Source organism: Mobula hypostoma, chromosome 21, assembly GCF_963921235.1.
Source record: "Mobula hypostoma chromosome 21, sMobHyp1.1, whole genome shotgun sequence".
Lineage (NCBI taxonomy): Eukaryota > Metazoa > Chordata > Chondrichthyes > Myliobatiformes > Myliobatidae > Mobula > Mobula hypostoma.
The window spans coordinates 58607737-58628311 of record NC_086117.1 but is presented as its reverse complement, the minus strand read 5'-3'; the positions used below and the strand labels follow the sequence as shown (position 1 = coordinate 58628311).

The 20575-nt window shown below is 43.4% G+C and overlaps 1 protein-coding gene across 5 annotated transcripts in view; it reads right to left on the bottom strand.

Moving 5' to 3' along the window:
* golga3 (golgin A3) overlaps positions 1 to 20575 on the bottom strand; it is a 99684-nt gene that overhangs the window by 28026 nt on the left and 51083 nt on the right. For all 5 annotated transcript variants that reach the window (XM_063074102.1, XM_063074103.1, XM_063074101.1 and 2 more), the window contains 7 exons: positions 17648 to 17850; positions 16255 to 16392; positions 15102 to 15263; positions 9330 to 9698; positions 6756 to 6833; positions 4927 to 5190; positions 4451 to 4545 (listed from right to left, as the gene is read on the bottom strand). In XM_063074102.1, coding sequence (XP_062930172.1) covers positions 4451 to 4545; positions 4927 to 5190; positions 6756 to 6833; positions 9330 to 9698; positions 15102 to 15263; positions 16255 to 16392; positions 17648 to 17850 — 1309 coding nt within the window. The remainder of the gene's footprint in view (positions 1 to 4450; positions 4546 to 4926; positions 5191 to 6755; positions 6834 to 9329; positions 9699 to 15101; positions 15264 to 16254; positions 16393 to 17647; positions 17851 to 20575) is intronic.

Sequence of the window (20575 nt, the reverse complement as noted above, 5' to 3'; positions counted from 1 at the left end):
ACCCCACCACTAAGCACATCTTTCCCTCTCCACCCCTCTCCGCAGAGATCGGTCCCTCCGTGACTCCCTGATCCACACATCCCTCCCCACGGATCTCCCACCTGGCACTTATCCCTGTAAGCGTAAGTGCTACACCTGTCCCTACACCTCCTCTCTTGCCACCATTCAGGGCCCCGAACAGTCCTTCCAGGTGAGGCAACACTTCACTTGTGAGTCTGTTGGGGTCATCTATTGCATCCGGTGCTCCTGGTGCGGCCTCCTCTACATCGGTGAAACCCGATGCAGATTGGGGGACCGCTTCGTCAAGCACCTCTGCTCCACCCGCCACAACAGACAAGATCTCCCGGTAGCCACCCACTTCAACTCTGCTTCCCACTCCCATTCGGATATGTCCATTAATGGCCTCCTCTACTGCCATGATGAGGCTAAACTCAGGTTGAAGAAGCAACACCAAATATACCATCTAGGTTGTCTCCAACCCCTTGGTATGAACATTGAATTCTCCAATTTCCAGTAATTCCCTCCCCCTCCCTTCCCCTATCTCTATTTCACTCTGCCCCCTTCCCCAGCTGTCTATCACCTCCCTCATGGTTCTGCCTCCTTCTACTACCCTATTCCTTCTTTACCTTTCCTGCCTGTCACCTCCCTGCTTCCCCTCCCCCACCCCTTTATCTTTCCCCTTACTGGTTTTTCACCTGGACCCTACCAGCCTTCTCCTTCCCACCCTCCCCCCACCTTCTTTATAGGGTCTCTGCCCCTTCCCTCTACAGTCCTGACGAAGGGTTCCGGCCTGAAACGTTGACTGATCGTTTCCTCGGATGCTGCCCAACCTGCTGAGTTCCTCCAGCGTGTTGAGTGTTGCTTTGACCCCAGCATCTGCAGAGTATTTTGAGTTCAACATAACATCCATCTCCTGTACTCAACATATTGATTTATGAAACTTTATGACCTTCTCTACCTGTGACGCCACTTTCAGCGAATTATGGACCTGTATTCCCAGATCCCTTTGTTCTACCACACTCCTCAGTGCCCTACCGCTCACTGTGTAAGACCAACCCTGGTTGGTCCTACCGAAGTGTAACACCTCACACTTGTCTGCATTAAACTCCATCTGCCATTTTTCAGCCCATTTTTCCAGCTGGTCCAGATCCTACTGCAAGCTCTGATAGTCTTCTACCAACCCCAACCTTGGTGTCATCTAGTGAATCACATCATCATCCAGACCATTGATTTAGACGACAACTAACAATGGACCCAGCACTGATCCCTGCAGCACACCATTAGTCACAGGCCCCCAGTCAGAAAGGCAACCATCTATTACCGCTCTCTGGCCTCTCCCACAAAGCCAATGTCTAATCCAATTTACTATCTCATCCAGAATGCCAAGTGACTGAACCTCCTTGACCAACCTCCCATGCTGGATCTTGTCAAAGGCTTTGCTTACGTTCATGCAGACAACATCCATTACCTTGCCTTCATCAACTTTCCTGGTAACTTCCTCAAAATCTCTATGATTAATTAGACACGACCTATCACACATGAAGCCGTGCTGACTACCTCTAATCAGTCTGTATCTATCCAAATACTTATATATCCGGCCGCTCAGAATCCCCCAATAACTTTCCCACTACTGATGTCAGGCTCACTGGTCTATAATTTCCTCTTAAACAGTGGAACAACATTAGCTGTCCTCCAATCCTCCTGTACCTCATCTGTTACTAAGGATGATTTAAATATCTCTGCTAGGGACCCTGCAACTTCTGCACTTGCCTCCCTCTGGGGCAGAGGAAACACCTTGTCCGGCCCTGGGGATTTATCCACCCTAATTTGCCTCAGGACAGGAAACACCTCCTCCTGTGTAATCAGTATAAGATTCATGACCTTTCTGATGCTTTGTAATCACTTCTATAGACTCTGGGTTCATCTCCAAAATAAATAGAGATACAAAAAATTCCTTTATGATCTCTCCCAATCTCTTTTGGCTCCACGCATCTGATCTTCCAGAGGACCAAATTTTGTCCTTTGCTCTGAACACATCTGTAGAAGCCCTGAAGGTTCTCCTTCACGTTGTCTGCTAGGGCAACCTCATACTTTCTTTTGGCATTCCTGATTTCTATCTGAAGTGTTCTCTTGCATTTCTTACACTCCATAAGCACCTCTTTTGTTCCTAATTGCCTATACCTGCTATGCACTTTTTTCCTTAACCAGGGCCCAATATCTCTTGAAAACCTGTAATCTTTACCTTTAATTTTAAGAGGCACATACAAGCTTTGTACTCAAAATTTCACTTAGAAGGCCTCCCACTTACCAAGTACACCTTTACCAGAAAACGGCCTGTCCCAATCCACACTTGTCAGATCAAAATTGGCCTTTCTAAAGTTTAGAATCTCAACCCGTGGACCAGACCCATCTTTTTCCATATTTACTTTGAAACTAATGGCATTATAATCAATAGATGTAAAGTGTTCCTCTACACAAACTTCTGTTACCAGCCCTGTTTCCTTCCTTAATAGCAGATCAAGTACACACAATCTCTCGTTGGGACATCTACATACTGATTAAGGAAACTTTCCTTTACACACTTGACAAACTCTATCCCATCCAGTGTCCTTTTACAATATGCGAGTCCCAATCAATACATGGAAAGTTAAACATCACCAATGTACTATAACAACCTTATGTTTCTTGGAACAGTCTGTGATCTCTCTACAAATTTGTTCCACCAAATCAATTGGACTGTTGGGTGGTCTATAATATAACCCCGTTAACATGGTCATACCTTTCTTATTCCTCAGTTTCACCTATAAAGCCTCACTGGACGAGTTCTCCAGTGTGTCTTGATTGAGCACTACCATAACTAGTAACGCCACCCCTCCCTCTTTAATCCCTCCCACTCTTGTTGTGTCTAAAACAACAAAACCCTGGAACACTGAGCTGCCAGTCCTGCCCCTCTTGCAACCAAATCTCATTAATGGCTACAATGTCACAATTCCAGGTGTTGATCATGCCCTGAGCTCGTCTGGCTTTCCTACAACACTTCTTGCATTGAAATCAACACAGATCAGGGCATTAGTCGCACCATGCCCAATGCTTGATTCCTGACTTTGTCTGAGGTCTTACCAACATCTGTCCCCATAACCTCTCCACTGCTCTGGCACTCTGGTTCCGTGCCCCTACAACTCTAGTTTAAATCACACAGTGCAGCATGAGCAAACCTTCCCCAAAGTGCCGCATTAGCAAACCTTCCCGCTGGATATTAGTCCCCCTCCAGTTTTGATGCAAACCGTCTCTCTTGTACTGTCCCACCTTCTCTAGAAGAGAGCCCAATGATCCGAAAATCTCATGCACTCCCTCCAACACCAAGTCCTTAGCCACATGTTAAACACTCTGATCTTCCTTTTTCTGGTCTCATTAGCATGTGGCACAGATAACAATCCTGAGATCACAGCCCTGGAGGTCCAGTCCTTTAACTTACCACCTAACTCCTTGGGCTTCCTTTGCAGAACTTCATCACTCTTCCCACGTATGTTGTTGGTACCTATATGGACCACAACCTCTGGCTGCCTTCCCACTTAAGAATGCCAAAGACTCGATCTGACATGTCCCAGACCCTGGTATCCGGTAGACAATGTACCACCTGGGAATCTCGTTCTCGTCCACAGAAGCTCCTTTCTCTTCCTCTAACTAACGAACTAACTAATTAACACCTCTTTCTCCCCCATTCCCTTCTGAGGAACAGTGCCAGACAGTGCCAGAGATCTGACTGCTGTGACTTTACTCTGCTAGGTCACACCACCCCCCCAAACAGTATCCAAAGTGGTATACCCGTTGTTGAAGAGTCACACTCAGATTTATTTTTCACATGTACACGTTAACACACAGTGAAATGTGGCATTTGCATTCACTACCAACACAAGCTAACGGTGTGCTGGAAGTAGCCCACAAGTGTTGCCACACATTCTGGTGCCAACATGGCACATCCACAATGCTTGTCAGAACACAAAGCAGAACATCACAAGTAACAAAACAACAAGTCCCTTTCCTCTCTCAAGTTTAATTATCATTCCACCATACATAAACATAGCTGAAAGAAACAGTGTTCCTCTGGGGCCAAAGTGCTAAATATACCCAACACATCAAGATTGTAAACAATCAAGATTGTAAACAAACAAGATTGTAAACAGCCGAAAAAGATTTATATATTTAATTCTGGAAACTGAATGCCAAGAGTGTAGTGAGAATGCTAGAGCAATGATGTATTTCTCACGTTGTCTGGGGCGGGGGGGGGGGGGAAACAGTTATACAAATAGAAATGTACATGATTTATTAGGAAGTCTAAAAGCAGAAAGTGTTAACTATCAGTATTGGACACTGCTGCCCCAAGTTAATTGCTGTATAACTAAATATATCAACAAGAACTGATCAAGTTTAAACAAAAGGCTTTTCTCACTTTTTAGTTTCTTCTTGCATCTCCTCCACTTGCTTCTTAAGCTCTTCATTCTCCTGGGAGAGCGACATTAGCTGGCTCCTGTCAAACTGCAACGACTATTAGAAAGTATAACAGAGAGTTTTAAAGGGCTGTTGGCAAAACTAAAATAATTCAATCTAATTCAAATTTAATTGTCATTCAACCATACATGAATACCTGTGAATACAGCCAAATGAAACAGCGTTACTCTGGGGTCAAGGTACAAAACACAGTACCAACAGTCACACACAGCACGAGCACACACAAGATAGCAAGAATAATATCACAATCGCGCAATAAGAATCAAAAACCCGTGCCACCAATTCACAGTCAACCACAATACAACCTGCCTCCACCAGCCTGGATGTCATGACATACTGACCCTGGTGAAGTGCACGTGCCCTGCTTCACCACCACCCCCCACTTCCAGGTTAGTTTAAAGGACCAAGACGTTGTACCTGAAGCTCTGTGTTCAATTCATCACGCTCTTCCTGTGCTGACTGAAGTTGGCTTTCCAGATCGGTCATTTGTTGGTGGACACGAGAAATTTCCTTCTGCAACCGCACATGTTCATTCTGAGAGGATTTCTTATCCGTTTGCAGTGCGACAATTTCTTGCTTCAACTCTTTCACTGCCGACTCCAGCTTCTTTTTCGCTGATTTCAACTCACTTATGAGTTGATCTTTTGCGTTTGCGTCGCGCCGATATGCCTCCACCATCACCTGAGGGAAAATGTGCCCAAACAGTGGACAGGTCACTACTCAGTAGCCAGTAAAGTTAAAACTCAACTTGAGGAACAGCTGTACATTGGGCCCCTTATCTAAGAAAGGATGTGGTGACATTGGAGAGAGTTCAAAGGAGGTTCACGATAATGATTCCAAATTGAAAGGTTTATCATACAAGGCTCTACCCACTGCAATTCAGAATGAGAGGTGATTTCATTGAAACCTATTGAATATTGAAAAAGCTCAATAGCGTGGATGTGGAGAGAATGTTTCCTATGGTACGGGAATCCAGGACTAGAGGGCACAGCCTTAGGGTAGAGGGGCATCCTTTGAGGAGGACACAAGAGGTACCACAAATGCTGGAAATCTAGAGCAGGACACACATCTGCTGTAGGAGCTCAGCTCTGCCGGACAGCATTTATGGATGGGAATAACAGTCAACGGTTCAGGCCAAAACCCTTCATCAGGACTCCTGGTGTAGGATCTCAGCCCAAAACATCGACTGTCTCATCCCTTCCATAGTTGGAGATGAGGAGGAATTTCTTTAGACAGAGAGTGGTGAATTCATTGCCACTTGTGGAAGCCAAGTCATTGGGTATATTTAAGGCAGAGGTTGAAAGATTCTTGATTAGTCAGGGCATGAAGGGCTATGGGGAGAAGGCAAGAGATTGGGGCTGAGGGAAATGGATCAGCCATGATGAAGTGGTGGAGCAGACTCGATCGGCTGAATGGCCGAATTCTGCTCCTATATCTTATGGACTTGCATATGATTCAGACTCATTTACCCCACGTGCATTCAAAACTGCATCGCTTGTGTTAAAAGCCAACACAATGAGGTGGTGCTGGGGGCAGTCCACAAGTGACACCAAACTTTCCAGCAGCAACATAGCATGCCCCCCCTCTCTCTTTCTGACAGTGAGTGAGAGCTGTTGGTCCTTGAGTCGGGGGACTTGGAGGAGCAATGTGGAAAATTGTAACATCGAAACAGCAGAGTCTGTGTCTCTCTCTCTCCGTGTCTCTCTCTCTCTGTGTCTCTCTCCCTCCCCTCCCCCTCCCCCCTCCCCCCCCCCCCCCCCCCCCCCCCCCCCCCCCCCCCCCCCCTCACTAGCGAGAGGGAGCCTGTAGTTTTTGGTGGAATCTAGATCAAGAGGGCTTGCTTGTAAAGTGGTGGGGGAGAGGGGAGGGGGTTGGTGCGTTTGCTGGTGCAAGTGGGGGGAGGGGAGGGTAAATGCTTTTGCTGCTGCTTGTGCATGGGGGGGGGGTTTAGAGTTCTGATCCCTCTGTCATTCATTCTTCATTTTGTTTTGTGGATATCTGTGAAGAGTAAGAATTTCAGGTTGTATACTACATACAATCTCTGATATTAAATTGAACCATATTCAGCAGAACATAAGCAACAATAATAACACAACTCCCACTCACTTACCCACCTACCTACTCGCCCACTCACACAGACAGACAGACCTAAGACGCATTAGGGCCTCCAGTGAACTCACAGACATTGGGCCTCTGACTTGCAGACTAGCCAGCTTCAAATGACCAGAGGTCAGTGAAACATTTACCTTCTGTTGAACGAGCTGGTCCTTCAGTTTCTGAGTCTGTTTCTTAAAGGTAGCATTCTCTTGTTGCATATTTTCCACCTATAAAGAGGAAATTAATGGTATAAACTGGTGTCTTGTGGAAAAATACTAAAAGAGACCATAATTCAAACTTTAGGAAGAAATTGAAAAGTTAAGCACGTTGCAGTGAAATATCTCCAACACAATCTGATTATTCATCTAGTCATCATCATTATGTGCCATGTCATATGACATGGGTGAACAGGGTCTCATAACCATGATTTTTCTTGGCAAATTCTACAGAAGTGGCTTGCCATTGCCTTCTTCTAGGCAGTGTCTTCACAAGGTGGGTCCCATTTTCACTTTCCCCCCCCTCCCCCAGCCATTAACAATACTCTTCAGAGACTGTCTGCCTGGCGTCAGTGGTTGCATATCTAGGACCTCTGACATGCACCAGCGGCTCAAATGACCATCCACCACCTGCTCCCATTTCTTCATGTGACCCTGACCAGGAAGGGGCGAAACAGGGGCTACACAATGTGCAAGGACAACCTGCTGGCTAGTGGAGGGAAAGAGCAAAGATGCACCTTACACATCCTTTGGTAGAGACCCATCTCCACTCCACCACCCAAGATTAATCTAGTATCGTTATTTATACAAATACCATATTTGATCTGCTTAAAACCTTCTAATATGAGCTAATACCATGATGAGCCTACTTGACAGTTTTTTGTACTCAAAATGAAAGATGTGGGAAATGGAACCCATTCCACCTTGCTTTTCTTTCATAGCATAAACTATTTTAGAATCTTCCTACAAGAATTCTACTCACTTTGCACTTGTGCCAAACCTTTGTGGAATCTGTGTCTCCAGGATCGAGGCAATTCAACAAATTCGCCTTACTCTGTTCCCATTCACCTTATGACTATGACACAGAATGGCCACTTCGGTCTCTCTCACATATCAGATCCCGTGTTGCTCAACCACTCATACATCGCTTGCCTCTCACAAAGCTGATGGGGTTGTTGTGTACCATTCAGCTGTGTCTTCTAATGTACAGCAACAAACTACAGCAAATTTACAGTGGATCAAATTATAAGCGCGTTTACTATTTACAAGGGAAAGTCTACCTCCATATGTTAAGTTGTTGGAAAGTAGCTTCAATCTCATGGGTCAAAACAAAGCACTACTATACTTTTACAGAGAACAGTAAATAGATTGTTTCGTCCCATAACTGCATTCTTCCATTATCTGGATCTGTGAATCTCTTCTTTCATCATTCCTTTTATCAGTCCATTTGTCTTTTGAGGCTTCTCTCCCCATGACAACTCTGTCATTTTTACCTCTGTTGTCAAAACACTACCTGCCATGAACATACATCCTGATATAACACAGAGACTTCTTGTAAGCCTCCTATTCAAACAAACCAACAAAACAAAGCACTCTGGGATCACACAGGTTTCATTCATGAAGACTTCAGGGTTATAGATATATATCCAGTGTTAGATCTCTCATGCTCCACTCCGAGTAAACCAGTTCATCCAACACTGTCAGGGTTCTGATCCACACCAGCTCAGACCTGCCTGTCACTAACAAGTCACCAAACACCTCTACACCAGTCCTCATTGAGGGATCAGAAGTGAGCAACTTCAAGTTCCTGGGTGTCAATATCTCTGAGGACCCAACACATTGACGCAACCAAAAAGGCAAGACAGTGGTATATATCACTAGGAGTTTGAGGAGATTTGGTATGTCACCAAAGACACTCACAAATTTCTACAGATGTACTGTGGAGAGCATTCTAACTGGCTGTGTCACCATCTGGTATGGGGGTGGGGAGAGGCTACTGCACAGGATCAAAGAAAGCTGCAGAGAGTTGTAAAATTAGTCAGTTCCTTCATGGACACTAGTTTCCATCGTATTCAGGACATCTTCAAGGAGCGGTCCCTCAAAAATAACCATCATTAAAGACCACCATGACCCAGAAAACACCCTCTTCTCGATGCTGCCACATATCGGATGGCTGAGGAGAAGAAGCTGTTCCTGAGTGCGTGCCTTCAGGCTCCTGTACCTCCTCCCTGATGGTAACAATGAGAGGAGGGCATGTCCTGGGTGGTGGAGGTCCTTAATGATGGATGGACGCTGCCTTTTGGAGGCATCGCTCCTTAGGGATGTCCTGGATACTGTGGAGGCTAGAGCCCATGATGAAGCTGACTAAGCTTATAAGTCTCTTACTTTGATCCTGTGCAGTGCCCCCCCCGCCCCCCCCATACCAGATGGCGATGCAGTCAGTTAGAATGCTCTCCATGGTACATCTGTTCCTAATGAAATATACCTGCTGTTGTATCTTCTTTACAGCTGCATCGATAACTTGGGACCAGGTTAGGTCCTCAGAGGTTTTAACACTCAGGACCATGATTGTTTCTGGCAATTGTTTCTCTATATTACCTCAGGCAAAAGATATCGCCTGTTAGCACATCAAATAGAAGGAGATAAAACTTGCTATTAAGTATTTTTAAAATCGAGATTAGATAAAATTCTTCCTGGCACCTTGCAGAGCTGTTAAATTTCTATTACCTGCCCGGTCTTGACAGCAATTTCCTGACGAAGTTGTTCTAGAACTTCAGACACCACTTCAGTTCCCTCCTCAAGCCGTTTAGCTCCTTCCTCCAGCGCACCTTTATCCATCTTTCCGGCTTGTAAGGCCACTTCCAGGACAATCTTCTCGTTTTGCAAGTACTGGATGGTATCTTCTTTGGCATTTGTTTCAGTTTGAATCTCTGTGAGGCGGGCCTCCAGTTCATCGTAACGGGCCTGCAGTTCATTCATGGACTGGTCTTTGGTGTGTAAAGCCTCCTGGGAGCTGGTGAGCTGCTTTAGAAGCTCCATTTGTTCCTGTTGCAGAGCTTCTAACTGGAGTTCGCGCTGATGTAAGGTTAACTTAACCTGAAGAGAAGACACAATTTCAGCACATTCATAAATGCAATAATAAATGCAACAATTAATAGATTACCATATGGGTACTGTTGGAATCAGTTGTGATTTTACACTTTTTAAAAAAAAAAGATAGTTTAATTAATGCAAAACTAAAATAGTACTTTTTGCTAACATTTTTAATGTATTTTTCACGCTTACTGGCAGAAGGCAGTGTAGCAGTTACATAACCCTTTTATCACCCTTTCCATTTTAATTGGCCAAATGTTACCTGTTTGTTATAATTGTGTAACCATTGATTGGATTTTCCTATCTAAAGAATTTCTGTTATCTGAATTATAAAGGTGATAGATTTTTCAAAAATAGCTGTATTGAATTTATTTAATTTTTCTTCTCTCATCTGACTTGTATCACCATTACTTTGTCTGCTTAGTATCTGTCCTTTATTTAAACTTTAAAAATAAACAATCGTGAAGAATCAATAAATGAAACTTTCTTACTCATTACTAAACTCCAAATAAAAACCCAGGGATCAAAAATAACAGTGACCTGACAGTACATCTGCCTTGCAGCAGTTAAGTTACCTGGCTAATAGTCTCCAAATTTGGGTATTACCAGTCTGATTGTCAATGCTGAGGGAGGTGATGTGATTGAGGTTTATATAAACGTACAACAGTTTAACTGATGGATCACTTGAGATGCAGTCATTGGTATATAGAGAAAATAGGAAAGGGGAGAAAAACACATCAGTGTTAGCTGTGCGGGACGTACAAATGTGCTCGCCTAGTCTCACATACTGCCCCGTCAGAGAAATTGGTGACCCACCTGCAGATGTGACCTGGTCTTGAGTTTTGAGTCAATGCATTTCTGAATTTTGGCTTCCCTACCAAATTATCTCCTGTATATCAATTCCAATCAAAGTTCTGTTGGAAACCACAGTTTTTTTTAAAAAAAAAACCTTTTATAAGATCTTTACCTTTTAACAAACTCATGTATTTTTCACAGTATGTGGTGGTTCATCCCCACTCACAGGCAGAAAGCGGTAAAACAGCTAAACTAATGGTTTATCACCTTTCTCATTTTTCATTGGCTATAACCCATGTGATGTAATTATTTTAATCATGTAGCCTATTAACTAGTTTATTCTCTATCTAAAGAATTTCACTTTTAGATTTTTCCAAAGGTGCCATCTTTATTCATTTGTCTTCGCATCAATACAACTCTTAGCATCGTTTCTCAGTTAGTTAGTTTGCTTAGTATTTGTATATTTGCTTGTACTCTAAAATAAACTGAAATCTGGGCATTAAGACTGCTCGTCTTTCCTGCCTCCTGGAAGAACCCCAAGGATCAGAAAATAAATAGTTTTTTTTTAAAAAACACACAGACTGAAAACAGCACAGCACAATCTACAAAAGAAAATTCCACAGGCGATGTGCAGGAGCATTTCAGTCACAGTACGGCTGTACACCCGTGCATCTTAGAGGGAATAGTGATTCTAATCTTTCTCTGAAGTGTGTATTGGTCCCATTACTCTGTCCTGGAACAAAATGCATCACTCTTTCCTAATCCCTAGTTAATTTGTTATAGTCAGGCACTCACAGTCATAGTCATCTTATCCTCTATTCCCCTCTCTGACCTTTCACTTCTTCTCACCTGCCAATTACTCCCCCTGGGTCATTCCCCCCCCCAACTTCCCTTCATCCAAAGATCCACTCTCCTCTCTTATCCTTGCTTTCCTATATGAAAGCAAACTAGCACACAATATCAAGTGGATAGTAAAAGCTTTTTTCAAGTATGTAAAAAAAAATAAGAGCGATGAGAGTGGATATAGGACTGCTAGAAAATGAGGCCAGAGAAATAATAATGGGGGACAAGTAGATGGCAGATGAACTAAACACATATTTTGCATCAGTCTTCACTGTGGAAGACCCTCAGTGTGCCAGATGTTGTAGTGTGTGAAGGAAGAGAGGAGAATGCAGTTACTATTACAAGGGAGAAGGTGCTCAAAAAACTGAAAGACCCAAGGGTACACAAGTCACCCAGACCAGATGAACTGCACCCGAGGGTTCTGAAAGGAGATAGCATTAGAAATTGCAGAGGCATTATTAATGATCTTTCAAAAATCATTGGACTGACATTTGCAATTTTCCAGTCCAATGGCACCATATAACTCTACTTTTTAAGAAAGGAAGAATGCAGCAGAAAGGAAATTATAGACCAGTTAGCCTGACCTTAGCGTTGGGAAGATGTTGGAAGTCAATTGTTAAGGATAAGGTTAGGGAGTACTATGTGACACAGGACAAAGTCAGCATGGTTTCTTAAGGGGAAATCTTGCCTGACAAACCTGTTGGAATTGTCTGAGGAGATTACAAGTAGGTTAGATCAAGGGGATGCAGTGGATGTTGTATATTTGGACTTTCAGACGGCCTTAGACAAGGTGCCACACATGAGGCTGCTCAAGAGCCCATGGTATTACAGGAAACTTACTAACATGGTTAGAGCATTGGCTGATTGGTAGGAGACAGTGAGTGGGAATAAAAGGATCCTTTTCTGGTTGGCTGCCAGTGACTACTGGTGTTCCGCAGGGATCTGAGTTGCGACCGCTTCTTTTAATGCTGTGTATCAATGATTTAGATGATGGAATAGATGGCTTTGTTGCCAAGTTTGCAGATGATACAAAGATTGGTGGAGGGGTAGTACTGTTAAGGAAACAGGTAGGTTGCAGAAGGACTTAGATCGATTAGGAGAATGAGCAAGAAAAGTGGCAAATGAAATACAATGTTGGAAAATGCATGGTCATACACTTTGGTAGTAGAAAGAACTGTGCAGACTATTTTCTAAATGGGAGAAAATCCAAAAATCTGAGATGCAAAGGGACTTGTGAGTCCTTGCACAGAACACCCTAAAGGTTAATGCAGATAGAGTCGGTGGTGAGGAAGGCAACTGCAATGTTAGTATTCATTTCAAGAGATCTAGAATACAAGAGAAGGGATGTGATGCTTTAGTTTTATAAGGCACTAGTGAGGCCTCACCTTGAGTATTGTGAACAGTTTTGGGCTCCTCATCTAAGGTTACGTCCACACTACGCCGGATAATTTTGAAAACGCCAGTTTCGAGTAAAAACGACAGGCGTACCAACTAAGCGTTTTTCAAAATATCTCTGTCCACACTAACACGGATATTTGGGTGAGTCTCCTCTACTGGGCACGCGCAGGACACACAGAAAACAAGCGAAGAGGAAACGGTATACTTAGTGTGCGTTTGCCCAGTTACAGAGTAGAAAAACTTAAAAGGAATTACTCTTGGCTCTCGCGCAGGAGGACTGAACTAAAAAAAAAACCAAATACTGGAGCGTATGGAGGCAACCGACAGGGAGTTCACGGACAGTATGACCCAGCTGACGACGAACATTGAAAAACTGACCAACTCTGTTACATTAATAAAGCACCTTGTTAAATGTATAAAACACGGCTGCATCAGTGTGATCTTGTATTTCCACACAATGTTACATTAGGCTGTTACACATCTATTGTCAAAGAAGTACTTGTGTTAGTAGATAAACCACCTTCATACAAGCAAGGACAGAAAACAGGGCAAAGTAAGTATACTTATTTATTCAGTAAGCTATGGGTCAAAGTATTTGGTGAGTACATTTCTAACTCTTCTGGCTTCAGTCTTGTTGCCGTCTGTTCTGAAATAGTTAGGTTCTGCGAAGCGCTGAATCAAATATTGCTGTGATGATTGTACAACGGGGGGGGGGGGTGGAGGGTGATGATGATGAAAATGAATAATAATGCCGGCAGCCGGCACATCATGACAGCGGTTTTAAAAAGCTCCGATTACCCCATAAACACTACAATGGATATTAGGCGTTTTCAGATTTATCCACTCTGGAGACCGTTTCTGAAAATCTCCGTTGTTGGGGGATGAAAACGCTGTTTTAGTGTGGACAGAGGGTCAAAACGAAGACAAAAAGCTTCATTTTCAAAATTATCTGGCGTAGTGTGGACATAGACTAAGAAAAAGATGTGCTGGCATTGGAAAGGGTTGAGAGGGGGTTCACAAGGATGAGTTCAGGAATGAAAGGGTTATCATACGAGGACCACTTGATGGCTCTGGGTATGTACTCATTCGAATTTTGAAGGATGAGGGGGTATCTCATTGAAACTTTTTGAATGTTGAAAGCCCTAGACAGAGTAGATGTGAAAAGGATACCTCCCATGGTGGGGGAGTCTAGGACAAGAGGGCACAATATCAACCTCTGCCTTAAATATACATAAAGACCTGGCCTCCACAGCCACCTGTGGCAAAGAATTTCACAGATTCACCGCTCTTTGGCTAAAGAAATTCCTCTCACTGTTCTAAAAGGACGCCCCTCAATTCTGAGGCTGTCCCTTTGGTCTTTGGACTCTCCCAGTGTAGGAAACATCCTCTTCACATACACTATTTCAAGGCATTTCACCATTTGATAGGTTTCAATTAGGTCATCCTTTCATTCTTCTGAATCCCAGTCAATACAGGCCCAGAGGCATCAAACACTCTTCATGTGACAAGCCATTCGATCCTGGCATCATTTCTGTGAACCTTCTTTGAACACTCTCCAGTTTAGCACAGCCTTTCTAACATAAGGGGCCCAAACAGCTCACAATAATCCAGGTGGGACCTCACCAGTGCTTTAAAAAGTCTTAAACATAACATCCTTGTTTTTATTTTCTAGTCCTCTTGAAATGAATTAACACCACATTTGCCTTCCTCACCCCAGACTCAACCTGCAAATGAACCTTTAGGGAATCCTGCACAAGGACTCCCATGTCTCCTTGTGCCTCAGGTTTTTTGTATCTTCTCTCCATTTAGAAAATAGACTACCCTTTCATTTCTTCTATCAAAGTGCATGACTGTACACTTCCTGACTGTATTCCATCTGCCATTCTCCTATTCTGTCTAAGTCCTTCTGTAGCCTCTCTACTTCCTCAAAACTACCTGCCCCTCCACCTACCTTCATATCATCTCAAACTTTGCAACAAAGACATCAATTCCATCATCCAAATCACTCACATATAACGTAAAAAGAAGTGGTCCCAACACAGACCCCTGAGAAACACCACTAGTCAGTGGTAGTCAACCAGAAAAGGTTCCCTTTATTCCCACTCTTTGCCTCCTGCTAATTAGCCACTACTTTACCTATGCTAGAATCTTTCCTGTGATACCATAACCTGCTGAGTTCCTCCAGTATTTTGTGTGCTGCTATTGTCAATTCAATCCTGCAAACTTTAATCCTGCGGTATATTACATGACACTTTGCCAAATGGCTTTTGTAGGTCAGTAGAAACAAAATTTCTGCCACCCTCATTGACATTGTTGGTTCAGAAAACACACACTGAAACAGGAAACTTTTATACAAGCACAGCACCTTACCTCCTCAAGATCCCGTTCCAAAGCTGAAGCAGAATTAGCCAATTTCTGAAGATGTTCACGCTCTTCCTCAAACTCCTCAAGTTTCCTTGACAAATCATCTTCCACCATTGCCTTTGCTTCCTGGATCTGATGAAAAGCCTTTTCCTGGTCCAACATGTCAACCTATCATGAAACAGATTGGTTTTAAACATCAAACTATATCAACAATCACCTGCTGCCTTAATCACACAGACTTGCTGGATCGTACTTCACTTAGAACTCTTATTAACTGAGATTCTAATAGAAAATTCACTCAAAAATAGTTCCTCCACAATGACCAAGACCAGACTCCAATCACCAGAAAGCCTGTAAAACAACAGGGAAACTGTTTCCTTAGAAGTTTGTGAAGATTCAGCATGACATCCAAAACTTTGACAAACTTCTATAGATGTGTGGTGGAGAGTATACTGACTGGCTGCAGCGCAGCCTGGTATGGAAACAACAATGCCCTTGAACAGGAATAATCCGACAGCCCAGTCCGTCATGGGTAAAGCCCTCCCTATGGAGCGCGGTCGCTGGAAAGCAGCATCCATCCCCACCTCTGCCATTACAGGATGTACAAGCATGTTGCTAGGACTGTATGACCTGTGTTATAAGGAAAGATTGAATAGGGTAGAACTTTATTCACTAGAATGTAGAAGATTGAGGGGAGATTTGATAGAGGTACACAGAATATTGTGGGGTATAGTTAGAGTAAATACAAGCAGGCTTTTTCCAATGTGGTTGGGTGAGACTATAACTAGAGGTCATGGATTAAGGGTGAAAGGTTAAGAGTATGGAACAAGCTGGCAGCGCAAGTGACAAGTGTGATTTTGATTTCAACGTTTAAGGTAAGTTTGGATAGGTACATGGATGGGAGGGGTATGGAGGGCTATGGTCCGGGTACGGGTCAATGGGACTATACAGCTTAAATTGTTCAGCACGGACTGGATAGGTCGAAGGGCCTGTTTCTGTGCTGTAATTTTCTATGACTTTATAAAAATAGCTACATTGAATCTTTCCACAGATCTAATGCATTCATTAAAAACAACAGAAGCAGGATCATACATAATCCTCAAGAGGTCACCCCCTTTGCAAATAACTGCATTCCTCAGTGATCACCTTTAATGATTACCTCGATATTTTGCAGATGGATTGCAATGCGCTCCTTCTCCTTGATGGATCTCTGCTGAGTGTCTGTAAGTTGTTGGGACAAAGATACATTCTCTATTTTCAGATGTTCCAGCATTGCTGTTTGAGTCATGTGACCAGCCTATGATTTAAAAAACTTTTTTAACAATGGTTCACATATTATGGAAAACAATAAACTTACCCCAGAATAAATAGTTTAAGGCATCCTTTACTTTGTTTCACACACAATAGTTTATTAGAGAAACTATTTTATAAGCATAAGAATTTTAATTTACATATATAACTCCGCTATGGACAGTCCCAAGCCCAGCTGCAAGAGGAGGGGGGTTCGGCACGGAGCTAGCAACCCCATCCTGTAAAAACCCAGTGCTACAGAAACACCAACAGAAGCTCCAAAGACAAGAAGACACAGCTTCAGAATAGAGGGACATCCATTTAGAACGGAGATGAGGAGGAATTTTTTTAGCCAAAGGGTGCTGGATCTGTGGAAGCCAAGTCAGTGGGCATATTTAAGACAGGGTTTTTGATTAGTCAAGGCATGAAGGCATATGGGGAGCAGACAGGAGATTGGGGCTGAGGACAAATGGATCAGCCATGATGAAATAGCAGAGCAGACTCAATGGGCCAAATGGTCTAATTCTGCTCCTATATCTTTGATATTTTGATATTAAATACTTTGATATTAAAGTAGAGACTGACAAGTTCGTGATTAGTAAAAGAGTAAAAGGTTATGGGGAGAAAGCAGGAGAATGGTGTTGACAGGAATACTAAATCAGCCATGATGGAATGGCAAACTCGATGGGCTGAATGGCCTACTGCTCCTATGTCTTACGGTGACTGGCGCAGCACTACCAACAGAGCTGTAAGGCGCTCCTTTCCTCTGTTAGGCTGCAGGTCTCCCCTGGGTGAGGTGTAGCACCTGCTTAGCCCAAACCCCTTGATCAGGGTCACAGAAGCCACGGGAGCAGGTGGTGAATGGTCGTATGAGCAGCTGGTACATATCACAAGTCCTGGTTATGTGACCAATGATGCAAGACAATCTCTGAACAGTAATAATAATGGCCGGAGTCACCCATCTTGTAATGACACTGCCCAGAAGGTAGTAATGGGCAAACTACTTCTGTAGAAAAATTTGCCAAGAACAATTATGGTCAAAGACCATGATTGCCCACGTCATATGAAGGTGTGTTATGGCCTTAAAGTCTAATTTGGGGGAGCGAAGAAATAGAGAATGGTGATGGCAAGAAAATACAGCTATGTTGTCAGAAAATACTTGGGAACTCTTGAGTCCCTATTTCTCTTAATGCTGTCCAGAAGCACCATTAAATTAAACACAGACGTTCCTTGTATTCTGTGAATATTCTGCGGTCTCATACCTGCACACTGGCCATTTCACTCTGTAACCGCACCCTTGCCTCTTGTGCCACTGTCAGCTGCTGCTGGTACCACTGCCTGACCTGCTGCAGAGAAGTTACTTCAGACTGGGAAGCCTTGAGCTGGCTCGTCAGTGTGGAACGATCCAACTGCACTTGCTGAAGCTGGCTCTGAAGAACTGCCATCTGCTGCCGAGCAGCTTGAACTGGAACAAAAAATGTACAAACACATATGTGATAATCTGTAGACAAGACAAGATATTTTGCGTATTCTTGCATGCAAATTACAGGAACCTAAGATCATAGGACAAAGGAGCAGAATTAAGCCATTTCGCCCTTCAGTTATGTTCCACCATTCCATCATTTTCATTTTGTGTCATGTCACGTGACATCATTATGTGTCATGTCACGTGACATCATTATGTGCCATGTCACGTGACATCATTATGTGCCATGTCCTACGACATGGGCAATCATGGTCTTTCCATGACACCTTGCCTAAAGATGACCTGCAGACTAGCAGAGGGAAGGAGTGCCTTACATCTCCTATGGTAGATATATTTCCACCCTATCACCCAACCACTCCATCATACTTAAGTTATTATCCCCCTCAACCACATTCTCCTGCCTTCTCCTCGTAACTTTTGATGCCCTGACTAATCAAGGACCCATCAATCTCCACTTTAAATATACCACATGACTTGGCATCCACAGCCAAGACCAATTTCACAGATTCACCACCCTGTGGCTAAACAAATTCGTCTTCATCTCAGTTATAAAGGAACACCTTTGTATTCTGAGGCTGTGCCCTCTAATCCTAGACTGACCCACTGTAGAAAACATCTTCTCCAAGTGAACTCTATCTGGGTTTTTCAGTACTTGATGAGTTTCAACTTTATTTGACCTAGCCAAGGGAAAAAAGACCGGTTACACAACTCTGAAAGAAAAATGAAAAAAAGTCATCGAGCTGAAACATCAACTGTTTCCCTCTCCTTAAAGGATGACTGACCTGCAGAATATTTCTAATAGCAGTTAGAAACTTACTGGCAAGTTTAACAAAACCCCGAGCACATTCATAAATTATTTATTAAAAGCATTCAGAATGCTTTCGTCAGTCAGGTTCACCAAAATGTACTACCCTTGTACTTAAGATCTGTACAAATGCAGGTTACACTAAAGCAAAGGTTCCGAACCTTTTGTATGTCGTGGGCCAATATCACGAAGAAAATGATCCTTGGACCACAGGTTGAGAACTCCTGCACTACAGATTCAAGATTCAAAGTACATTTATTATCAAAGAACGTAGAAATTATACAACCTTGAGATTTGTTTGCTTACAGGCAGCCACAAAGCAAGAATCCCAAAAGAACACAATTATAAAATAAAGACTAACACCCAGTGCGCAGAGAAAGATTTAAAAACACAAATCATGTAAACAATAAGTGAGTCGCTGCAAAGCTCGCAGACGTGAAGCACAGCAGCCTGAGCAGTTCACAGCTTCAGCACCGTTGACAGAAGAGTGCGAACATCGCATGGGAGTGAGCAAAAATCGGCCCCACTCTCATCTCTGGTCCCAACACCCTGCCTTTCCAGTCTTTCTGGGCTGGCATTTAATCATCCAAATGCCAGGTCACCCCCTGCACTAGGACCCAGGCCCTGCCGTAGCGATACGCTCTGGGCCTAGACCTCGCCGTACAGCCTGAAGCCGTTCTCAATTTCTCCAAATCGGCTCGGCGATTAGAGTGATCCAACCTCACACTTGGGTTAGTTGGACGGGCATCGAAACTCCTCTGCCTCTACTCCTCCTTTCCAAATCGCTCACTCCAACTCCATCTGGGTCGACATTGATACGTAGCCACCCGGCTCAAATCTCGAATTCGCTTCGCCTTTGCTTACCTCTTCATTGTTTGTAGTAATAATTTACCCTAATTTACTTCAGAAAAGGTGTTATTAATAATGCTATTAGTCAAATTTCTTGCCTTTTGAACTACCAGAAAGCTGTCACTCACCTTCACCATCTTAAACCTGAAGTCGAGAGACTGGACAAAGTTAATAAAAAGGTACCAAAAAATCATCCATAACTTAAAATAGATGGCATCTTAAAGCAAAGACTTGATTCACAAGTTTACAGCTGGATATCAGCCTACCCCAAATAAGGCAGCACTGTAGTGTATCAGTTAGCATAATGCCTGACAGTGCCAGCGATCTCAGTTCAATTCCTGCCACTGTCTGTACGAAGTTCTTACATTCTGCAAGTGACGGGGGGGGGGGGGGGAGGGAGTGGGTGGATGAGTTCCCCTAGATGGTCCAGTTTCCTCCCACATTGCAAAGATGTACAAATTAGGGTTAGTAAATTGAGGGCCTATGTTGGCGGCTAAAGTATGGAAACACTTGGTTGCTGCCCCAAGAACACCTTTGGACTGTGTTGCTGCTGATACACACAATGTATTTCACTATGTCTTTCTGTGTACTGTACACGTGACAAACAAAGGTCTAAGACAGGGGCTCCCAACCTTTTCTATGCCATGGACCAATACCATTAAGCAAAGGGGTTCATGGACCCCAGGTTGCGAATCTCTGGTTCAAGAGATGTGATCCCATAAGTTGCATCATGCACTCCGATACTTTTAAGTGACAATGGTTTAGGGACTGGAATGGGTACAAAGCAGGGAATGAAATGTAATGACTCCTAACTTCAGCGACTGGTCTGGTAAATGCAAAAGAAAAGTTTGTATCTCTTTGACACCCTTCACGTCAAATGGCTCCAAAAGATTGTCTAGGTTCACATGTTAAAGTGCAATTACAGATGGAATACTACTTGGTTTGTGTACCTGTGAAACTGTATCTTAGCGGGAATTAGAACATCAAGGTGGGAGAATACTACAAACAAAAAAAAACAGAAGTATTCTTTTCTGAGCAGATACAAACTAT